Source organism: Callorhinchus milii, unplaced genomic scaffold (assembly GCF_018977255.1).
Source record: "Callorhinchus milii isolate IMCB2004 unplaced genomic scaffold, IMCB_Cmil_1.0 Scaffold12, whole genome shotgun sequence".
NCBI lineage: Eukaryota > Metazoa > Chordata > Chondrichthyes > Chimaeriformes > Callorhinchidae > Callorhinchus > Callorhinchus milii.
Window position 1 is genome coordinate 2,927,670 of NW_024704753.1, and position 22,890 is coordinate 2,950,559.

The 22,890-nt window shown below is 39.7% G+C and overlaps 1 protein-coding gene and 1 non-coding gene across 3 annotated transcripts in view; both read left to right on the forward strand.

The window, feature by feature from the left end:
- chl1b (cell adhesion molecule L1-like b) overlaps positions 1-22,890 on the forward strand; it is a 141,208-nt gene that overhangs the window by 49,440 nt on the left and 68,878 nt on the right. For both annotated transcript variants that reach the window (XM_042339560.1, XM_042339561.1), the window contains exons 18-19: positions 1,441-1,511; positions 12,945-13,167. In XM_042339560.1, coding sequence (XP_042195494.1) covers positions 1,441-1,511; positions 12,945-13,167 — 294 coding nt within the window. The remainder of the gene's footprint in view (positions 1-1,440; positions 1,512-12,944; positions 13,168-22,890) is intronic.
- Positions 2,289-2,361, forward strand: trnaa-agc. The gene has a single exon. It is a non-coding gene; the product is annotated as a tRNA-Ala (tRNA).

The following is a 22,890-nucleotide window of genomic DNA, read 5'->3' on the forward strand; positions in this document are numbered from 1 at the left end:
TCTCTCCCGAGGGATTCCTCTGTCTCTCAAAGATAAGTTTTTTTTCCTGATCTGTTTTTGTATTGAGTTGCAAGTTCTGGCACAGAGAAAAGTGCTTCTTTTTTCTTCTTTTCAATGTTTGAAGATTTTCCAGTCGCTTTTTGGTACCAATCCAATATATTTTGGATGAGTTACAAGAAAGCTGGGTCAGAAACTGATAGGTTTTCATTTATCTGCAGTGTTTGGTCAAAGTACATGATAGATCGTGATATTCCCCTGCCGTCTGCTCTGTAGACTGAAGGTGTTGATGCTCCAGCAGGAAACCTGGCAAGCAAATGATAAGGTTTTTGCCTTCATTATTCCCTGCCATCCTCTGCTGTACCTGTCTACATTATGCCAGTGAAAGACTTTGATTGGTATTGAGGAACTGGAATACCAAATCCCAACGTGCACAAAGACTTTTGCCTGAATAACGAACGTAAAGCAGAGATGCAAGTTGTTATTCCCATGAAAACAAGTCTGTTCAAGGAAAGATTGTCACAAATCTAAGGAAACCATTATAAAGATTAGATGCACAGATGTTATTTGCCGATTTCTGGTGTGCCCAGTTCCTTAAAGTGTACCTTGATTTTCCCCTTCTATCCATACAGTCCATAGACAAGACTGTAGCCTAATCCCTAACAAGGGAGCAAAACTCCAGACTATTAATATGAGATTGCCAGTCCCATTGAAACCTGTGAGCTATTGTGCTCTATGGGCTAATCCGTTGCCCACATGTCATTCATTAGAAGAGGTGGTTACACACTGTGGTTTAAAAACATGATCCATTTTGAAATAGCAAATGCAAGGATTATTATATTCAACTCTCAAGAATAAATGTAGTCTACTAATGTACCTATGCTTTACAGGCTACGAACGGGTGGAAAATCTCCCAAAACACAAAATGAAATTAGCCATTTTTTAAAACACTACGTAAAGGCTCAAAATTTCCACTTACTTGCAGCCTGAAAAGACCCATTTTATCCCTGAAATTGAACGTAGCAGTTCTTTGGAAGCCAGATTTTCTCAGTTCTTAAAAAGAAAACAGCTTCCACATTGAGACAGAATTGAAGGCTTTTCCACCATTACATGATCTTAGATTTTAAAACCAAATGATCGCACGACTAAAGACGAGATGGCAATTGGGGCCTCACTTTTATTTTATCCTGACCAGGTTTCAGTATTGCATTAAAAAGGTCCAAACCATGACCTCAAGAAGTCTTCAAGTCAACATTACACATTCCCCTTCTGCTATTACACTTTTTCGAGCACTCACTATTTCATTTTTTTAAGCAATTCTATAACATATAACAGGAATACAATTGAGGTTGTTCACCTTGTCTGGTAAAGATTTTTTTATATATGTAAGAGAGTTCAGATTATTCTGTTAATGTGCACAATTTTTTCTCCCATCTTATTCAGTTCCGGAGAAGAATCCGATAAATGTCAAAGGAGAAGGAACGGAACCTCACAATATGCGAATTTCATGGGAGGTGAGAGAAGTGGCTTGTTAATATTAATTGCTGTAGGGAATTTGGAAATTATGTTAGGAGAGAAAGTCATCAATGTCATCTGGAAATACATACCAGGCACTCCTTTATAATGTTAATGTTGCTTTGTGCAGCTAATTATGTGGTTACTTCTGAGATGACTGCCACAGCAGTGCCATTGAGGCAGAATGGTTTTCAGAATACTAAGGATGATCCAGATAAATTTAGCCACTTTGAGAGCTCAAGCTATCATGGAATTTTGCCCTTTGTGTTCACCAAAACAACATTATAATTTAAAGAAAAATTACATTGTGCTTCACTGCATCTTACCATGTTGAGCTCATGTCCAAGAATGGAGGCAATTACTTATGTCGGAGAAGCATTGGATGCTAAACGATAAAAATATTGTAGTTTTCTGACTCCTTTTGGTTGAAATTCAACATTCAGTTGTGCATATTTGAGGAATGGAACAACGCTACAAAGGGGATAACTGAACGGCTGCCTATTTCTTACCATTATGCAGAAAATATTTGCTTTGTCAAGCTTCTTACGCACTCTCTTTGTTCTTTGAACTTCTGCTTCATAAATCATCGTGGCTTTTGCTAATGGCTACCTCAATCCTCAGAAGACTCTCGCCAAACAGAAAGGCATCTGTAATGTATCTTCTTAAATACGAAGCATTCAATTCTCATGGTAGATTTCAGTAAAGTTCTTGAGGGTCAACTAATGTTATTGCAGCACTCCATGGTGCTTAGATCTGTCTTGAGAGCATCATTGTGGAGTCCTGTAGCTCAGTGGTTTAGAGCACTTGCCTAGCAAGCGAGAGACCTGGGTTCGATTCCCGGCAGGGCAAAATGTTGGGAAAGTTTCCTTACTCCAGATGCCTCAGTTTATTGAGCAGGAAGTAGGACCCTGGTTATTAATCGATTGGTGGATCTCTTTTCCAGGGATAATAATCCCTCAAAAAACAATAATAATTTGGTCACTCAATCCATGACTGTTTGTGGGACGCCGCTGTGCACAATTGGCGGCCGTGTTTTGCCCACAAATATACAGTCAATTCACTTTATGGTATATTCTGTGAAGCGCTTTGAGACATCTAGAAGATGTGAAAAGCGCTATATCAAATATAAGGATTATTATTATTGATTTGGATCCTTCCCATGTTGCGGAACTCAGTTCCAGAAAATAAGGGAGAATCCTACAGAGGAAAGTACCTCTGATTAAGGCCATAAAATATAGAAACCACTTTACAGAGTAAGCCTGGGATCAGACCATCTTGCTGTCTGTTCTGTCTCCCCTGATCTAAAGATCCACTAAAATGAAATGACATGAATGGTGACGACAGTCTTGGTCAGTGATCGAACCATTCACTGCATACACCTGATATAGCTGATGCATCGAGTCCTTATTTGCTCACAAAATTCTGACACCCCCTCCCACACACAAAAATTTCACCCAGTCTCAGCCTGGGTAGGGGTGTTAGACTTTTGTCATGCAGTGAATGGTTCGTTCGCTGACTAGACTGTAATCACCATTCATGTGATTTGTGGAGAAAGACAGCTGTACTAAAAAAAATGGTCTCCAAATGAAATGTTGTGCATTGTGCTGTTTATTGACTCCCATCTTCCTCCTCCAACCATTGGATACCTGGACGACTGGAATCCGGGAGTTTAAAGAACATTTCTGCATAATCTGAGTCAAAGTTGACCATCACAAAATTGATTTTATGTCGGCTTTTGCAAAACAAAGACTGGGACCAGACAACCAGAGAGAAAACACAAATGTCAGCACAGCTTTTGCAAAGGTGCAGTGAAAACATTGGCTTTGATACCGATAGTTGCATGGTGGAGTCAAGAGTAGACTTTGACAATTAAGAGGTTGGGTTTTGAGACAGATATAAAAAGTACTTTGATGTCAGCTTGGCAATTTAAATCAGGCAAATGAAACACTGAATATTAACCAAGCAGCTCAACCTTTCTATACAACAACAATCCTTGCATTTGATGTAGAGCCGTATCATGTCGTCAAGACATCTCAAAGCTCTTCACAGGATATACTGTAAAGTGGGTTGACTGTATTTTGTGGGCAAAATCCTTGGCCTTTTCCGCTGTTCCATGCAAACTCCATCAAAAACCAAGCTGCATCTTATCATTTCACAAGATTGTGAGAGAGGTTTCAATGAAGTATACCCTTCAAGCTCATTTGAGCTCATCCTTCCAAAATAGCACAAAGCTATTTCTTAAATGTGTCCAGCGTCCTGCCCTCTACCACTCTTCCTGGTAATCACCAATCATCAATCAACCTTAGTGTAAAACATACTTCCAAGTGGCTGTCCTGAAGTTGCCCTTTGCAGCCCTGAACCTTTTGTTCCACTGTCTTAATATATTCTTAAAATAGTACTTTAGGAGCTCTTCAGCCTGCAGGCCTGAATATCAACTTTAACATGTTTAAATCATAGTTTTCTGTGATTTCTTCCAGCACTTTAGTTTTACAGTTGTCTCCCATTACCAACACTGACTCAATCTCCCTCTTTTCCTGACTTGATCAATATTAACAATGTTTTGCTTTGCTTTGTTTTGCTTTCAATCCTTCTTTCCTTCGATCCTATCTTATCAGCTAAGGCTTTAGTTCTGAGGAAACCCTTTGCCCAAAATAAACCCTGACTGACCTCCTGTGGGTTTCCTGCTCAGTGCCCCTCCCCACACCCACACGCATGGGATTTGGCTTGATTTCCATCTTTCTATTTCCACTAATAAGCAAGGCCATCCTTTCGGGGAAAATAAAAGATTCTCCAGTTAAAAATGGAATTGATAGAGAGCTTTCAGTGCTTTTAGGTGTCCCAAAGGTGGTCAGAGATTGTCCTCCTTAATACTCTTAGTTTCTTGCTTGTTATAAACTATTCATGACATGTTGCTTGTACACACAGTGTTTTAATTTCCCTGTTTATGGTAAGCACAGATAGCTCGTAGTGCTGTATTCCAGCCAGCCTAATCCTACCTATAACTAACTTGACACTCAGTTCCCATACAGTCTTCCTTCATTAATAGTAGGGGGAAGTAAGGACAGTAGGAATTTCTGATGATGCAGTATCTATATGGTCCCAGTGCTGTTTGAGCAGTGATTATCGCCTGGGGCGCAGGCCTTAGTGGGACTTGACTCAAGCCATGCACGATGTAAAATGATCTAAAAAAGAATATCTTTTAAAATAAAGATGAGCATCCCACATGGATTGAATTGCCAACAGCTGGCCTCCGGGACTAAAGGAAAGGGTTACGTCAGCGCATAAATTCGCCTCGATGAATATTCGGGTTTTGAATATCACTGTTTGCAAAGATTTAATAGCAGTGCGGCAATTTCCAGTGGGTTAACTAGTGTCTACCCTGGAGAAACCAGGCATTTTAATAAGTCTCTTTAATATAAAAAGCAAAAAAAGTGCAAGTGCTGAAATTTCCAACGAGAGGTCAGACAAGATGTTGATAGACTTTCCAGCATTTTCAGCATTTTGTTTTTATTTCTGATTGACTGTTCCCACTTGTGGGTTCCAGAAAGGCATCCAGAGAGATTTGCATAGTAGTTTGCTTCTGAATTTGTTCCTGGATATAGCAGCTATGCTGTTTAATGTAGGTTACCATTTTTCTCCCATGTTCCCCATCTTCTTCCTTCACTAGTCTGCCTGAGTTGGAGGGTAACAGCCCTGTGAGACACCTTGCTGAAATGTTGACTTCCCTTCCAGACAGAGGCACCTTGTAAGATCTCTTTGCAAGATAATAATAATAATAATCCTTGCGTTCGATATAGCGCCTTATCACGTCTTTGCGACGTCTCAAAGCACTTCACAGAATATACTGTGATGTGAATTGACTGTATGTTTCGTGGGCGAACTGCAAACACAAGAGAAATTTGGGTGACAAACACTCTTTGGTCCATTTGATCTCTCTATCCAGAATACGTGTCTACCTTTACAATGTCAAGCTGTTTCGAAAATGAATTCAGAGTCCTGTCCTCAGGCACCTTTTCTCGATAATACATCGCAGGGGATGATTACCCTCTGTGTAGAGAAATACTGCCTGACGCCTAACATTGCTCTTCACAATCTTAACCCTGTGCCCTTTTGTCCCACTGCTGTCTCGGTGTGGCGGTTCACTGTCCCATTTGGCATCTGATACACTGTACCTCTTGTTACCAGCTGAGATCACAAAGCCAAGCAAGAGAAATCAATCTATTTCAATTAATAGAAACATAGAAACAGGAGGAGGCCATTCAGCCCCTCGAGCCTGTTCTGCCATTATACAAGGTCATGGCTGATCTGTACCTTAAGTCCAATGATCCGTCCTTGCCCTGTATCCCTTAATAACCTGACCTAACGAAAATTCTCCTGGTATTCTACAAAATGGAGTTCAGTTCATGTTCGTGCCTCTCTACATATGTACCATAGGACACAGCAGCACCTCAGAGCACGTGAGCGTTAGCAATGCTTCATACCAGGCTGGATACATGTTAACATTATTTTGTGCAATTGAAAAATACTTTTGTACCTTTTTAAACTTCCGTTTATATTTAATTGAAGAAATGTTCATTTTTTTTCAAAAAACAACTTCAAGAAAAGCCCCAGTGTCATTGATTGTGATAAGTGATTTTCTCTCCTGATTGCTAGAAATTGGACTTTATTTTTCAGCTGTTGGGTTAAGTATACATGGCATCTTCTCATTGTATTGATTCTCAACTGAATGGAAATAATTGTGGGAATTACAGTATAATCCTTTTTTGTGTGCCCCTTCATCAATGGAAAACCTGTTTGAGGTGGAGTATGTATTCGTCATAACTAACTCTGTGTACAAAAGAGGGAGCGGACTGATTTACTTGCAGAGCAGGAGGGTATGTGGTGAGAATAGACCGAACGATATTTCAAAGGTAACTTGCTGTATTGTTCAGGGACCAAAAAAAACCCAATGCAAATGAGACCACTTTTCTCCCCAAATGGGGAGTGGTTTTTCATGTCAACATTCCTCTATATTTCCACTAAGTCATCAAATTAAGGTCTTGCCTCCACAGGAACTTAGGCACACAGGTACTTTTAGTCTATCGAACCTGACCTACCAGTTTTTTAGACCTTGTCAGATCTTTTTATCCCAATACCTTGCCCTTTTACACATCCCCCTTATTACCTCTGCAATCCAAGTATCGATCTCCTAATGAGCAGCCCTATTGATTCCGCCTCCACAGCTTTCTTGGGCAGAACACAGATGTCTGTGTGAAAAAATGCTCCCTGACCTCAGTTCTCAGGCTTGGCCTGTTTTTCAGGTGGACGGTAAAGATCCCCAATGCTATTTGAAAAGAGAATGGAGTTTCTCCTGGTGTCGAGAGTTACAGTCCTCCAGGTTAATTGGTCAGTCATCTCACATCTGTTCGTGCAACATTATTGGCACAAATTGGTGGCTGCTTTTGCCTACAAATAAAATAGTCACTCTTCTTGTTAATAATTACCACTGAAGTACTTTGAGAGGGTTCAATATGATAAAGTGCTATGTGTACGTTCCTTCCACCCAGTATTCCCAGTACACGTTGCGAAAATTATGCTGGATTGATGCTTAAAGACGCATAGAATTTGGGTCACGGCATGTGATTGTGAAGCGATTGGCGTTGGCCAAGATTGCCTTGAGGAGGGAATTGATTGGCCCCTCTGCAGTGTGAGTGCGGGTAGTGCAAATCAATTTGGCATCTGCTCGAAAGTGGTCTCCTGAGGCCAGCCAAGAAAGTTTTAAAGGACCATTTTAATGTGATTAAGGAGACAGTCACACTCCGGCCTTTCTAAGATATTAAAATGTGAACTAGCGCTTGATGCGGTTAGTGGAACTCCATTGAACTGAGCTTTGTATGCTCAACAGTTCTCCCCAGCCTCGGACCAATGTGATCGAGGACTGCAACGTGTAAATCAGGCTTTCAGCGACTAATGGCTTTACCGCTGGAAGCGATTTGAAATGGCTTCCAACAGAATAAACTGGCCATTACTCTCAGATCAGTCAATTATATTTTATTTATTTTCCTCCTAATTCTCATCTGAATTGAATTTCTGCTGCGTCAGAAACTACAAAACATAATAAGGAGCGTGTCCTGACTGCGCTTCTTGGTAATTGGAACAACCACTGGCTACAGTCTTCTGCGGAGTAAACTGCATACTTTTTCTGCCTCCCGCCCTTTGGTGCCTGCTGGGTTAGTGAATGTTATGGCCTTCAGCTGCTGTTTGCTATTTTTCTGATCTGCCTTTTGCTCCCGGTTTCACAAATGCCTTCCCTGCACATCTCAGTCCCTGAGGCGAGATGGTGCTTAGTGTCTTTCTTCATTTAGTGGTAATCCAGCAAGGCTTCTATTGGTTGTCAGTGGTAGGGGAAGATATGGAATGACCTTAAAATAATTGGTTCTTTTGAAATTCAGCCGGGTTTGCTTTCTAAGTTGTAAAGTGCAAAAATAGAGATGCATTGTTTACTGGCTAATAAGCAAAATGCTTTCTCTCTCTTTCTTTCTCTGGGTTCATTGTCACGCATTGTTGTGAATTAATGAACACAGCTAAAACAAAATATATTTCCAGCAGATATTAACTCCCGTTGGGCCAGCTGGTCGACAGAACTATCCGTCTTTTTGTATATTTTCGTTAGCGTGTTGACCACACCCCCCCACCCCCCACCCCCCACCACCACCATGAACATTACTACTTAAGCATCAGAAATAGCTTTATTAACCCCAAATCATTCAAATATACAAAACACCCGCAATCTAAAGTAGATTTTTTAAACCCTATAAAGCTATTAGACTATTTTATTTTGAAACGTAAGATCACGCAGAATTGTGAACATTTCTTGAATTCAGCCTTAATTTGGAAGCAAGTTGTGCGCAGTTCTTAAAACAGTCGGTTTTCCATGTTGATGCTGAATTGAAGAACTTGACCCAATTTTTAGTTTTAACACTGTAATGGCAAGGTTGCATAACATAGAAGTCCCTGTCAATCTCTGATCCGGGTCCGAGTACAAAATTGGGTGGCAGTCACAAATTCGGGACTTTGCCATGACTCGTGTCATGTCTCTGGGATTAATCTCAGCCTGGTGTAAGGATGCATCATCAGAACTCCAATAGTCAGAAATAAACCAAGTTACCATACCCGTTTAAAAAAACCTTCTCAGTTTTCTTTCATTGTCGCAATGCCCAACAAAAAGCCATGACGTGAATGACCAATTTTGTCTGGAGGATTGTGAGCCGGGACACTGTGGGAAAGTCCTTCCTTTGCAGACTAGTGCCATGGGATTTTTTATGTGCTCTTGATGAGGGAGATGGGAAACCAGCATTTAAAATTATATTGGACAAATAACCCAAGGATACATTTTTTTCAAGGGGATGTGGAAAGAACAAAGAATGGGAGCAGAGAAATAGTACAAAGGCAGTTGGGTACAGCATTGCAGAGTCTGCCGTGGCTGTGAAATTTGTGGACGTGTGCAGTAGCAGTCTCCTGAAGATTGCAACAGCTGCAATATCACAATGGGACGCAATGCATTTAATGATGCTTGGCTTGTGATGTAGAACCATGTTGTTTGCTGGTTGATGCTGGGCTACCGTTTATTGTAAAGCAGAGCTGGACAGATCTATAGATCAATACAACATTCCAGTAATTTACATTACTGTTGCAATAACTTGAAAAAGAAAATGCTTTTTTTCTCTGGGAAACAGAAATGTAAGCGAGATTATTTATAGAATGGTAGGAATTTCAGCCAGGACAACACACTGTGTGATGGAACACAGTTTGTGGTGATCAATGCAAAATGTTCCTTCACATAATAGTTTCAGTTTGAAGTCTGTTAAAGCAAGTTACCTATTAAGTTATGGAGAAAACTATTAAATAATGCAGTGGCCTAGATGGACAAATGGTCTACCGCTGCCTGAAACTGTTCTGGTTATTAATGAATTGAATGTATGAGGTGACACTTTTTTTATTTCCCTTTAATTTTATGGTGTTGGGGCTTTGAACGCAGTTGCACAGGTTGGCAAAAGTGTCTCTCCGATGAAAAGCTATTGCTTTTAAATGTTATATTATCCTCCTTTGTCTGGACTCTTATTTATAAGAAGCTTTACATTTTTAATGTCATTGCTCAGCTGAGGGTCCTGCTGGCCCTTTTGTAACATTAAATATTAACCGGCAATTTAGGTGCTCCAACCGGCAAGAACCGATGCTCAGTTGAAGGAATGTAGAGAACTAGCAGTGAAATGCCGGGCTGCTGCCTTAAAACACTCTGCTGCAGGCACCACTTTACACAATACTGCAGTTCCACTCTCACCACATAGAGTACTAAACCTATAATAATAATACTAATATTGTCCCATTAAGGGCTTTTAATTCATCCAGTAACTGCTACTGCAGCTCGGCAAGTCTCTTCTCCTAAATCAATTTTGTATTATCCTCTTTGCTCTATTTTACTAAAGCTTCAGTGTTGTTTGGGAATGACCGTCCTCAGCGATACGCAATGGAGTGTCACCAGTGGTGTACGCTTTTTGGAAGCATTATTTTGAAACTAAAGTATTCAGTACAGAAGGAAGCCATTTGGCCTATTAGTGAATGTCACATTACTGTTTATAGTTCCTTTTTTTAAAATGAATCCCACTTTCCAGTTCTCTCCTCACAGGAAGCGTAACATTCATGAGATTGCATTGAATGAACAAAGAATTTAAACGCATTCTGCAAAAGCGGAAATCAAAACGAGTATTGTGCCACAGTAGCTTGCAAAGAAATCATCATTTATATGGATTAAACAAACACTTTTATCGGGGATTTTCCTAATACAGTGGAGTTTCTAACAAGCAGTAGCACATTTTTGACATGTTAAAGCATCTTCAAAATATTCTGGTCATTGAGGATGAATACCTCTTCTGGTTCTGCGACAATGCACTTTGTCAATAAAATGATTTCTTGTCAGGAAACCTGTAACAAGGAGTTGTGTACTCCTCACTGTTTTTTGAATTTCGGCAGCAAGCAGAAAGAAGTATTGCATAATAATACTTCAATGCATTTTTCATGTCATTAGATATCAACCATTGATATTCTGGGTTAGACGTAATACCTTTGTTGATGTGCGACTACAATTGGAAATCCTAATGAAAGCCAATATCGGCAAAGGCACATTTTGATTTTGCCCACACATTCAGTCAATTCACTTTACAGTATATTCTGTGAAGCGCTTTGAGACGTCTCGACAATGTGATAAGGTGCTATATTAAACGCAAGGATTATTATGATGAATGCAATGCTGAATGGGATTTTTACCTCTATGTGTTTGCTTCTCCGCTCCTTGAGATCTAACGCAGCACTTGAACTCCCTTAAAACCACATTGAGAAACTTGTGATGCAAACGATGTGCTAATTATCCCTGGTGATAATTATCACACCGATAATGAAAGTGGGCAACAAGGCCAGATGATAACCAGACTAAAATCATGGCTGTTAGAGGATTTCCCATCCCATGGTTTGGAATTTCCGGTTACGAGACCAGCTAAACTAAACAAAATCAATATTTAGGAAAAATAAGTTTATGACAGTGATACAGTCTAAGCATCATCATATTTCATAAGCTGGAAATGATATTTAAAATATCTATGTATGGAGACAGCAGAGCATATACAGTATTGTGAGTAAAAAGCTAATTGTAACTAAGAACTCTACTATGTTTATCAATAGTTTATTTCGACGGAAATGCATTGATAGCATTGCTTGCTCTAAGAGCTCAGTGGGCCAAATGGCCTGGTTCTGAGCTGTATATTTCTACATGAGGCTAAATTAATGAAAGCAACTTTGGCATTAATTATTCCTTCAGTGGCAAATGCATGCGGTTAATTATTAAAGGTAATCAGTGCAGTTTAGTGTTTGGTTTTTGTTTCAACGAAATCCATTTCTTTTTAACTGGAGTTGGTACCATTCCTGCAGTTGTGCTGGTAAAAAGCTCATTGTAACTGATGGCGATTTTTGACCCACTCATTTGATTGATTCACATTCTCCCCATCTTCATTCAATTCAAATAAGGCATACATTGTATGGGAAGCTGCTGTTTTATTTGTAGCAAACAGAAGTTCCGAACAAGAAGAGGGTAAACCTCTGTGGCATTGTGTCCTCAAAGCAGAAGTTTATTCCAAAACACGATGTATAAATTTCCAATGTCCCACCAGATCTAAACAGTCTGGCCTTTTTCCTTACGCTGATCCAAGAAGCATAGACAGATGGAGTGGGAAACACACAGAAATGATAAATAGGGTTAGAAAATGCCCCAGGTCTTTGTTCAGCATAAAAGGCGGTTCTCATGAGGACAATATTGTACAGGCTTTTGATGAAACTAGGGTTTTTGGTGCCCATTATTGTGTGCTTGATGGAATTTATCTGTGAAATCGTAACTGAAATGTAGTTAGCAGAAATGAAAATGTATTTGCCTACTCTGCGGAGAATGAGAGAAATGGGAAACAAATCAAAGGATGAAGATGAGAGGAGGTGGCTTAACAGCCATTACTGTTTTGGGAGGATTGAAATGTGTTGAAATGGTAAGGGCATGTAAAAGCTTTAAACCATTTGAAGTTGGGTTTAAAATCACAACAGACAAAAATAATTGCTTGTTTCCTGGCAAGTATTACAGATTTCTTTTAGATCCAGGTGTTTACAATTGTTTTAATAATGTTTAAATGTGAGCATTACCTTTGCCAGGTGAGCGCTGCCCACTATAGAACTTAGCCATACCATACAGATCTGGATCCATTCAGATACAGATCCATTCCTCTTCTGGAAGGATGAGATCAAATGGGTCAAAGGGCCTTCCTTCTTCACGCAGACCGATCTTGTGAGCATAGGAAGACCAGGAGGCCATTCAGCTCATCGAGTTTGTTCTGCCATGTTATGAGAAAATGGCAGATCTTTTGATTCTGTTTCCTTGCCTTTTCCCCAATTCTTTCAACGCCTTTACTTTCTATACAGCTATCTCCCTTTTTGGCATCCCAATTGATTCTGCCTGAACTGCCTTCTGGAGCAGTGCTTTTTCACATCTGCATGAAGAAATGTTTTACTATTTGACTTCCAACCGGTTTAGCTCTAATTTGAAAATTGTTTTGGATCTCTATCAGTCAGAAGAGTCACCTGCTATCCGCTTTAATACATGTTCTTTCTCACTCTTCCTTCCTCTAAGAAATTGCGGTCTGCACCTCATTAATTGCAGTCTAGTCATACTTATTGTGATTCCTCCTATATTAACATCGACGTTACAATTTTAAATATTTTTTTTGATGTTTGCCCTGCAGGCAGCACTACATTGGAACTAATTTGCCTTCAAAGTGGATTGTATTTATATTGATGCATAAAGTGCGCCTGTTGTCCCTGAATCCATTTTGACTTGCATGGTTTCTGAATTTTTTTTGCAGCCTTTGAAGCCCATTGATTGGAACGGCCCTGGACTAAAGTACCAAGTTAGTTGGAGACAGAAAGAAGCTGAGAATCCTTGGAATCATAGTACAGTCAATAAACATCACCATATTGTTGATAATACCCCAACATTCGTCCCTTACGACATCAAAGTCCAAGCGTTGAACGATTTAGGACCAGGACCTGAGCCAAAGATAGCAACAGGATATTCAGGAGAAGACTGTAAGTATATCATCACTAAGCTTAAAGTTTTCCAAGTGAAATATACTACAATCCTACATTTATTATGAACCAGATTGGTTTATTATATCATTTACGATTTCAGGAGTCAGAATTTTATACTTAATATGTGTTTGTTAATTAACTTATCAGCTCATTTATTCTTTCTTCCTATTCCTCTTTTCCCGAATGGCTCTGTGTTGGTGTGACACAATGGGAGGCTGTCAACACATACGCATTTCTTCTACTTGTCTGTTCCTCACGTGTAAAACCCAGATATTTGAACGTTGGTGGACTGCTCGACTGTGATACCACAGCTGAGGAGGATCCTGTCATCGACAAATGTCTACAGAAGCTCATTTTCAGTAAGGCGCTGTTGTTTGGAAATCAAACAATCTAGCTCTCGTATTTCAGTTTGGTCTAGATACTCTTAAGCGTGGTGATGGATTTCCGCATGTGTCAGACACACTGAAGCCAGTTCCATTACCGTGCCTGAGTGAGATCAGGTGACTCAGCACAGGCCATGCCACTAATTGCAAGGTGATATAGTTCAATGCAACTCCATGATTTACAATTATTCATTGAAGTCATTTTGTTAACCAAAATAACATCAACTGCAAACTCTTCTCCTGCTGAACGCAACACAACAGAATCAGTTATTAATCATAAGGTTGGCTACAAGGAATTTGGAGGATAAACAGCAGTTCTTCATAGTCAGTTGATCAGCAAAACCAAATCATTCAGCTCCCAAATCCTTCTGATCCACTTCGACGAAAGGAAATGGTCCGTGCTGTGTAAAGATGGAGCATATGGGCTTAAAATAAACAGTGACTACATGGAAATAGTATAGCATTCACACTGTCAGCTGCTCTGGATGAACTTGCAGCGGTAACAGCTGTGGGAGACTCGGTGAATGCTATGAATAATTCCTCACATTTGTACCGCTATTCCTCATTGCTGCGATAAAAAACGTAGGTATTGGAAAGCAGCTACATGCTTGTAGAAAAGAACTTCATTCAAATCAGTGTTATTCCTGTCTCTCGGTTGAAAGTGGTGGAGGCGAGTAGCAGTCAGCTTACCTCACTTGCCCCATAAATGCAGTCATGTTAGGGGCCATTATTGGAGGTCGTTTGAATCCACAAGAGTTCAATGTTCTGCTCAGTCAGAAAATGGTCTGAATGCTGAAAGCAAGAGTGTGGTTTGCTCTTATCTCCTGACAAAAGGCATCAGGTAGAAATACATGGTGAACATTGTTAGGTGGGCTGGGATATGAGAATTATCGCTGCTGATAAATTCGAACTGGAGTCCGACTGTTAATAATTGTGTCCTCCCTCCTCCCCTCCCAACTTCCACATAATTATCGGCACCGTTTCTGAATAAGATTGAGTTTTATGTCACTTGTCTGGAGTGATGTGTTAAATTAGAATAGATTTTCCCGACGTGTTTTCAGTAAATTTGTTGGGTTTTCATTGTATCTATTTCCATTACTTTGCTCTATAAGTTTGTCATTTCAACTCTTTTTCATTGCGTTCTGCAAAGAGAACACATAGGAATCGTTTGAAGTTCAAGCCTTTTAATGTTCTTAAAATTCTGCTCCAAGCACATATTTCTTGTTATGTAACTTACAACAACAACAACAAAATTGCATTTATAGAGAGCCTTTCACGATGGGAGGACTTAGATTAACTCCCAAGTTATTTTACAACAAAACCAATATAATACCAATATTTTCTAATCATTTTGCATGCCAGCGCACTCTATTTTCACAGTTGGCTTGACTGTAAATTTACATGATTAGCAAGAATGGAAAACTTAGAGTATTTTAGCGTGTGAAAAGCTTTCAACTTTCACTTAATTCCCTACTGATCCTTCAACATGTCTGGAGTCCTCTTTTTATGGGTTCATCACACTTTATTGCATTACCTCTGCTCTTACAACTTTTCCTGCAAGCATGTTTGATCATTATCTTCATTGAATTTTGTGCATTGTTAACTGTCCAATATCGCCCCAAATCTCAAATTTGGACAGCAACTTCTATATGAAAATAGAGGTCTATTGTGCTGGGTATATTCTCGGATTAGAACGAGCAATGTATTGAGTCTGTCCCAGATGAATACAATGAATTGTGAGTTACCAAATATGGAGGCTATCTCACCACTGAAGACCAAAAGATGTTTGCGCTGGATCTTTGAGTGGGTTGTGATAGTCTTTCTCATGAGAACAGTAAATTCCGTAATCATGAGCTCCACGTGAATATTCTTTGTATACTGAATTTTAGAGGGTAATGTGAAATATCAGAATGTAAAACTATCATTTCTTTTGGATTTCAAGGCATATCACGGCAAGAATGGAACATTTTTCTGCTTTCCGTACTCAGTGTCAGCAGCCAGCGTAGCTGTACTGTAAACCTGCTTTGACTCTGCCCAGACAAAGAGCCTCATTGCCAAAGACTCCGAAAGACTCCTACCACATTATAAATACTTTCATATCATGCACACACCGTCCTTATGGCTTCTTTAGCTAAGAGTCAATTTAATAACAATTTGTGCTAAATTATGGATAGTCTTCTTCTTGTGGGATCTGTGTCTCCACCACTCTTCCCCATTTCGACACTGTCCAAATTAATTTCAAGCACGACTCTAAGAGCCACCAGTGAAAGAAGTCCTTTATCCCATCAGTCTGGGCTGGATTAATACAATGGTTTTAAATGTTAAAGATCAATCCTTTAGCCCGGTGTGACACCCAATCCCCAAATCCTAAGTAGTTGAATGAGGTGTTAAATTGAAGTCCTGCGTGCTCGCTCAGGTGGATTTTAAAAACCATATTATACTGCAAAAGAGAAGGAAATTTCTCCCATTGTCCTGGCAGCAGTCCACCAGATACATTGATCACTCGCTCCCTGACTGTTTGTGGGACCTTACTGCACGATAAAGTCACTAATTTGCCAGCAATTACCTGGGCACTGTATCAAATGCAAGGACTATTTATTATTATTTTAATCGGAGCGCAGAATGTTTATCAATACCACTCGAGCCTTTCGTTTGATACAACTATCAAAAGCCCTCTTCATTAAGATCTTCTCGACACTTCAAATGTGGTGGCAGCGGTGGGAATTCAGATTGGAAAATTGTGGACTCGTATGATCCAAACAATATGTTTCAGTAGAATCTTGTGAAGCTTGTTTGAAAAATGAGCTCATTGGTGTTATGGGCCTCTGAAAATAACATGATCTGGAATAAGTTCTGTCACCTTAGCAGGAAGTCTTGCTGCTAACTGCCAATAATGATTCCTGCTTCAGTTTATTGCGATCAGGCCAGTTTCAAATATATATATTTATCTTTACAGGGCCAGGGTGTCAGAGGTACAAATTTAGACTTGCACCGAGATAAATTATTAATATGTATTAGTCTCGGAGCGTGAACTAAGGCAATTCTGGGGAACGAGCAGAGTAGGAAATTAGTCCCACTTCTCGCTTCTGCATAAATTATGCAAAACGGAGAACAGATGTATTCAATGGTCTGTTTTCTCACAGAAATGATGTGTGTATAAGTGCGGGTGCGAGGGTGCATGCAAGAACAAGTAGATCAAAACATACAACCAAATCGAAGCAGAATTTTGCCCGTTACTTCCTTTGCCTGTGGGACACTTTCCTTCTCTCTACATTAACCCTTACACACGGACATTGAATCACAGAGAACATCCTTGATTTGAGGGGCGGAGGTTATGAAGTTAAAAACCCAGTGGGAATGCTCAGCCCTTTGCCTTTTTATGGGGTTGATTACGTGAGCATTATGTTGAAAAAAAATCTTCCTTTGCGGAGCATCTCTCAGCAATTAGCATCTTTGAATTGTGTAGCTATTCTTCTCTTGGTGAATCAGGCTTGTTCAGCCATGGATTGGGGGAAATCTGTGAATCGCCCATTAATAACCTCACGCAGTCCTTGAAATCTCAGCAAACACTGCAATCAAATCTGTGAGACAAGACACTGTCCTTGTTGCAGTTACCCCAGGCACAGTCTTTTATATGCCATTGAATGCGGGTGACAAAATAAAAGCACTTTAATTTGAGAAAATGAGATACAATTTCCATGATTTATATTACAATGATTATACTATAAATTTAACATGGAATGAGTGCGACTAAAGAAAACATACAATACTATAACTGTGGAGTCCTATTGGGTATTGGTTAGAGCACTCGCCTCGCAAGCGAGAGGACCTGGGTTCGATTCCCGGGCAGGGCGAAACCTTAGGCAAGTTTCCTTACTCCACACGCTTCCGTTTTACCTAGCAGTAAATAGGAACCCGTTGTTAATCGATTGGCAGATCACTTCCCGGGGGTAGTAATCCCTTCAAAATAAAATAATAATAATAATTTGGTCATTCAATCTACAACTGGTTGTGGGACACTGCTGTGTCAATTGACTGCCACGTTTCAACCACAAAATGTACAGTAAATTTACTTTCAAGTCACAACACATTTACCTTTTGTTTGTTACTTGTTAACTGCAGTATCAATTTTGGGAATAGAAACTGAATAATGAAGCCGGCTTCTTTTTAATCAGCTGCTTTTTCACTGTTTGAACACGATTGTGAAGAAAATCAGTTTGCCTGCAAATCCTGTAACCTTAACTGCACAGTACTTCTGCATCCTTCATCTTGAACACAGCAGCATAGTTTAAAGCAACCCTGAATACGATGAGGTATGTCAATATATATCCAGCATTGTCTGACAGTTTTGTTTCAGTTGGCACAGCCATATTGTATACCATTGATGAAGGCATCGTCTACCTTTTGATTTCTTCCCTATCCACTTCATGGAATTTGGCTCCTATTGACTTCCCTAATCAGGTGAATGGTTATACTTGTTAACACTAGAAAATTCCCTGTGGATAAAAACTGTGTGGTTCATTGTCAATGCCATTGGGAAGCAAAGAGAAGCAGTGGGGGAAGGAAAATTCACATTGCCTACAACAGCAACAATTTACAATTGTATAGCCCCTTTCAGAACGGAAGGACGTCCTAAGGCAGTCAGGTATTTGGATCTGAGCAGGGGTCCAGGAGGGCTGGAGAGGAGGGGTAGGAGGGTAAACAATGGTGCAGTCTAGGCCAATTTCCAAAGACCTGCCTAGTACAGTTTCCAAAGACAGTTCCTTGAATTCACTCCTAATAGATTACCCAGTTAAGAAAATACAAACTCGTCCCTCCCCTAGTAACTCAGGTGAAATCTCAATCATGTCTTTGATTCAGTAGTTCAAAGCTTCACCATTGTAGTTTACAGGAGTTCAAGTGAATCCTTTATAAAAAAAACATACAGAGGAAGGAGCAGGAAAATCTATTCTGCCTTCTACCTGATGAGTATTTGGAAATAACATTTTTTTCTTACATGCAGGAAGATAAGGCACACATAATGTCACACACAAGTAAATTATCTTGGAATATAAATGTAAGGAGATGCTTCTCCAGTTTTTGAACATTGGTCTAACTCATCTGGAGTATTGCATATAGTTTTGAGAACCTGAACTTACAAAGGACATACGAGCCTTGGAAGGTGTTACAATGACAAGTTCATTAAATCAATATTAATAATTAATAATTAATTAATTAATTAATTAATATTAAAAATTAATACCTGGGTTAAATAGGCTTGGTTCTGATGGAAAACTAGGTAGACTGCAGTTATATTCCTTATTGCACAAGAAGTTAAGGTATGATTTTATTGATATAAATCAAATTTGAGCTCCCTCATACTTGATTAAGGATGTGGTAGTGCGGTATTTATAATTAGGCCAAGTCAACATGGCTTTACAAAAGGGAAGTCATGTTTGACAAATCTCATAGAGTTTTTTGAGGACATTTCCAGTAAACTAGACTAGGGTGAATCTGTGGGTGTGGTCTATTTGGACTTCAAGAAGGCATTCGATAAGGTGCCGCATAAAAGGTTAGTCCAAAAGATAAGGGCCCATGGAATTGGGGGTAGCATATTAACGTGGATTGGGGAATGGTTAACGGGTAGGAAATAAAGAGTAGGGATAAACGGGTCTTTTTCGGATTGGCGGGATGTGACCAGTGGAGTGCCACACGGATCAGTCCTTGGGCCTCAGCTATTTACCATCTACATCAACGATCTAGATGAGGACATCAAAGTTAATATATCTAAATTCACGGATGACACAAAACTAGGAGGAAGTGTCAACACAGAGGACGACATTAAAAAAATGCAGCGAGTCATAGATAGGTTAGGTGATTGGGCAGGTAGGTGGCACATGAATCATAATGTAGGGAAGTGCAAAGTCATCCACCTAGGTAGCAAAAATAGTAGAGCGGGTTATTTTTTAGAAGGGGAGAGATTGGAATGTGTTAGCGTCCAGAGGGACTTGGGTGTTCTTGTACACCAATCACAGAAAGTTAGTCTGCAGGTGCAGCAGCAATTAGGAAGGTGAACGGTATGTTAGCATTCATTATGAAAGGATTAGAGTATAAGAGTAGGGAAGTCTTGCTGCAACTGTATAGGGCCCTGGTGAGACCACACCTGGAATACTGTGTCCAGTTTTGGTCTCCTTATTTAAGGAAGGACGTACTTGCCTTGGAGGGGGTGCAGCGTAGATTTACTAAGTTAGTGCCAGGGATGAAGGGGATGAGTTACGAGGATAGGCTGACCAATTTGGGCCTATATTCTCCAGAATATAGAAGAATTAGAGGGGATCTTATAGAAACCTATAAGATCATCAAAGGGAATGATAGAGTAGATAATGGGAGATTGTTTCCCCTGGTTGGAGAAACTAAAACCAGGGGTCACAACCTTAACATCAGAGGCAGCCCTTTCGCACTGAGTTGAGGAAGAACTTTTTCACTCAAAGGGCGGTGAATGTATGGAACTCACTACCCCAAAGGGCTGTTGACGCTCAGTCCTTGAAAATATTCAAGACTGAGATAGATAGATTTCTTACTGCAAAAGGGATTAAGGGATATGGGGATAAGGCAGGGTTATGTTATTAGCTGGAGTTAGATTAGAAGATCAGCCATGATTGAATGGCGGGGCAGGCTCGAAGGGCCGAATGGCCTACTCCTGCTCCTACATGTTATGTTATGTTATGTTATACTCCACCACCAGAATTCTCAACTATCCACTTCAGTCAAGACTTATTTGGAAAATAAATGAGGAACATTTTATTCAAATTAAGTTTTGGAGGGAAAAAGCATTTTAACAATGCAATCAGTCATTTAAGCTTCAGCCAAGCACAAAGAAATGGTTGTTTGCAGGCACATTGACTGAGCCCTTTTTTAGGGAATTAAGAAAATGTCATCAGAGTGTAAAGAGCTAAGTTAAAATAATAATAAGGTATTGACTTTGTATGGATTGTTCAGAGCAAAGGCCTTTTTAATGCACCCAAGGTTAACTGAACTCGATTGTGGTGCATAATGTATTTAACTCTCATTGTCCCCAAATGGAAAGCAAAAGTGTGTCTAAAGTAAAGAACCTCAATTAAAATAAGTCTCTTTACCCATAAAGAAATTAAAATTAATTGAACATATGCAAAAGTTAGATTGCATTGCATAAGCTTATTGAATGAGATTTCATGGACATGTCTATTGATTGGCATTGGAAGTGGTTGATCTCTCAGAAATAATCTGGACAGTCTTCCGCAAGGTCAAGCATGTTTTTTTTATATAGACACGTTCATAAGTATATTAGGTTACCATTTCTTTTAGTGAATTATTTAAGTTCGGCATTATGCCAGGAATTCATTTTGAGCACAAATAACTACATTCACAAAAATCTATTTATTTTCTATATGAATATAAGTCCAACAGCTGCCCATTGTTTGTGCAAATCAATTTCCTGGGAAAAGATTTGAATGTATGACGTATCCATCAATGTGAAATTATACCTGCAATGTCATCTGTCATTGCCAGTTACAGAAAATTAGACTATTCATTAACCACATAAATTTGGCAACGTAGACGTACACAGATCTGCCAATGTAATCATACCCAAGACGCAAATGAAAGGAATAATATTAAGTAATAATAATAAGGCTTCACAACTTCCGTAATAACTTGCCTAAGTATCTGACACAACGAGTGGGTTTATTTTACCTTCTGTTATCAGTCGTATTTATCGAAAGTACTGTGGGCTCATGTTCCAGGCTGACCATAGATTTGCGTTGTTGGATGTGGCGTCATTTGGGTGAGACATCGAACGATGTGTTTGTTGAGACGGATGCTTAAGCTCCAGTGTTTGGAAGAGAAGGGAGTTTCTCACTGAATTGCACTGCTCAGCAGGGCCATACCGACAGTCAGTCAGGATATTTACAACAACAAATTGCACTTGTATAGCGCCCTTCATGTCGGAAAGACGTCCCAGGGCGCTGGACAATCAGGGATTTTGGACCCGAGCTGGGAGTTGGGGTCAGGAGGGGTGGAGGGCAGGGCGGGTGTGGGGTGGGAGGGTGGCCGAAGGCACGGTCGAAGAGAAAGATCTTCAGACGGGACTTGAAGAAGGCGAGAAAAGGGGTGAGGCAAATAATATATTTACAAGATAAATGAATGCCAAGGAAGTATTGGATATTCAGGAGTGTGGAGAAAACGTAAGTGCATGGATCTAAGGTCCTTTAATAAACAGGTGGGACAGATTGATGTGCTGAATGATTTCCTATCTTCCTACACGTATAGCAATGGTTTGGCTGAGTAACATTATCTTCTCAATAGTCCTAAGAAAGGCTCAATACAACCTTAAGGGTTAACTCTTTTTAAAGTTAAGTAACAGAAAGTAATTGCCAAGAAGCCTGAAAGCAAACTACACTGATAGATTTTCAGTTTGCAATGATATATGAATGCTTGTATTTGGGCTGTTTATTGAACAGATCTTATAGTTCTTTGTGTCAACATTCTTTCTACAGGGATTTTATTCAATATGCTCACTTGTCTTGTTTGACGTTGCGCCCAGTAACCATGCCAAACTTTTTACAAGTCCAGATATAGCACAGATCAAAAGCACTACAGAATTGCTGTTCACTTCTTCAATAACATTGTTTAATTGTAGCCTTGGAAGAAGCTGTTTTTCAATGCCAGCGATGTTATTATGATCTTTCAAAGCAATAGTATCAAGATTGTTATTTCTACTGTTGGTTGGGATCTTGAGAATTGCAGTACAATTGGAGCTGATTCAACTTCAGACTTCCACAACTGTTCGGGATGAATTCAATTCCATGTTCCAGAGACAAAACGGCTGCTTTGCCTCTTCGACACTCGATAAGCAAGAGCAAAGATGAGCATAAGTTGCGGTAAATGGGCAACTGATGGGTAATTGCACAATAGCTCCATCTCATTCTTGATCGATTTCAATGAATTGAAAAATCACAATTTTTTGAACAACACAGGAGTGTTATTATCTGTGCTCAAAACTACAGTATTTCTATATTGTTATCCCCAGGTTATTCATGTATAGGACACAGTCAATATTTCCATTTTCTCCCTTATAACATATTTCTTCCCTTTGTGTGATGCTCATGTTCTTTGCCTCCGCTCTTCTTCAGGCACGGTGCAGTTTCATAACTGGCAGCTACGCAGACATTGTTTGGTTGAAAGCTCTTGAACTAACCATCTCTGTTTTAATTGTTTTGTATAACCAATGTTTTTCTGCTGCTATGATTATAGTGATGCCTGTTTTGAAACAATGGGTATTTTGCAGAGACTGTCAATGAACTCTGGATGTTCTTGAACG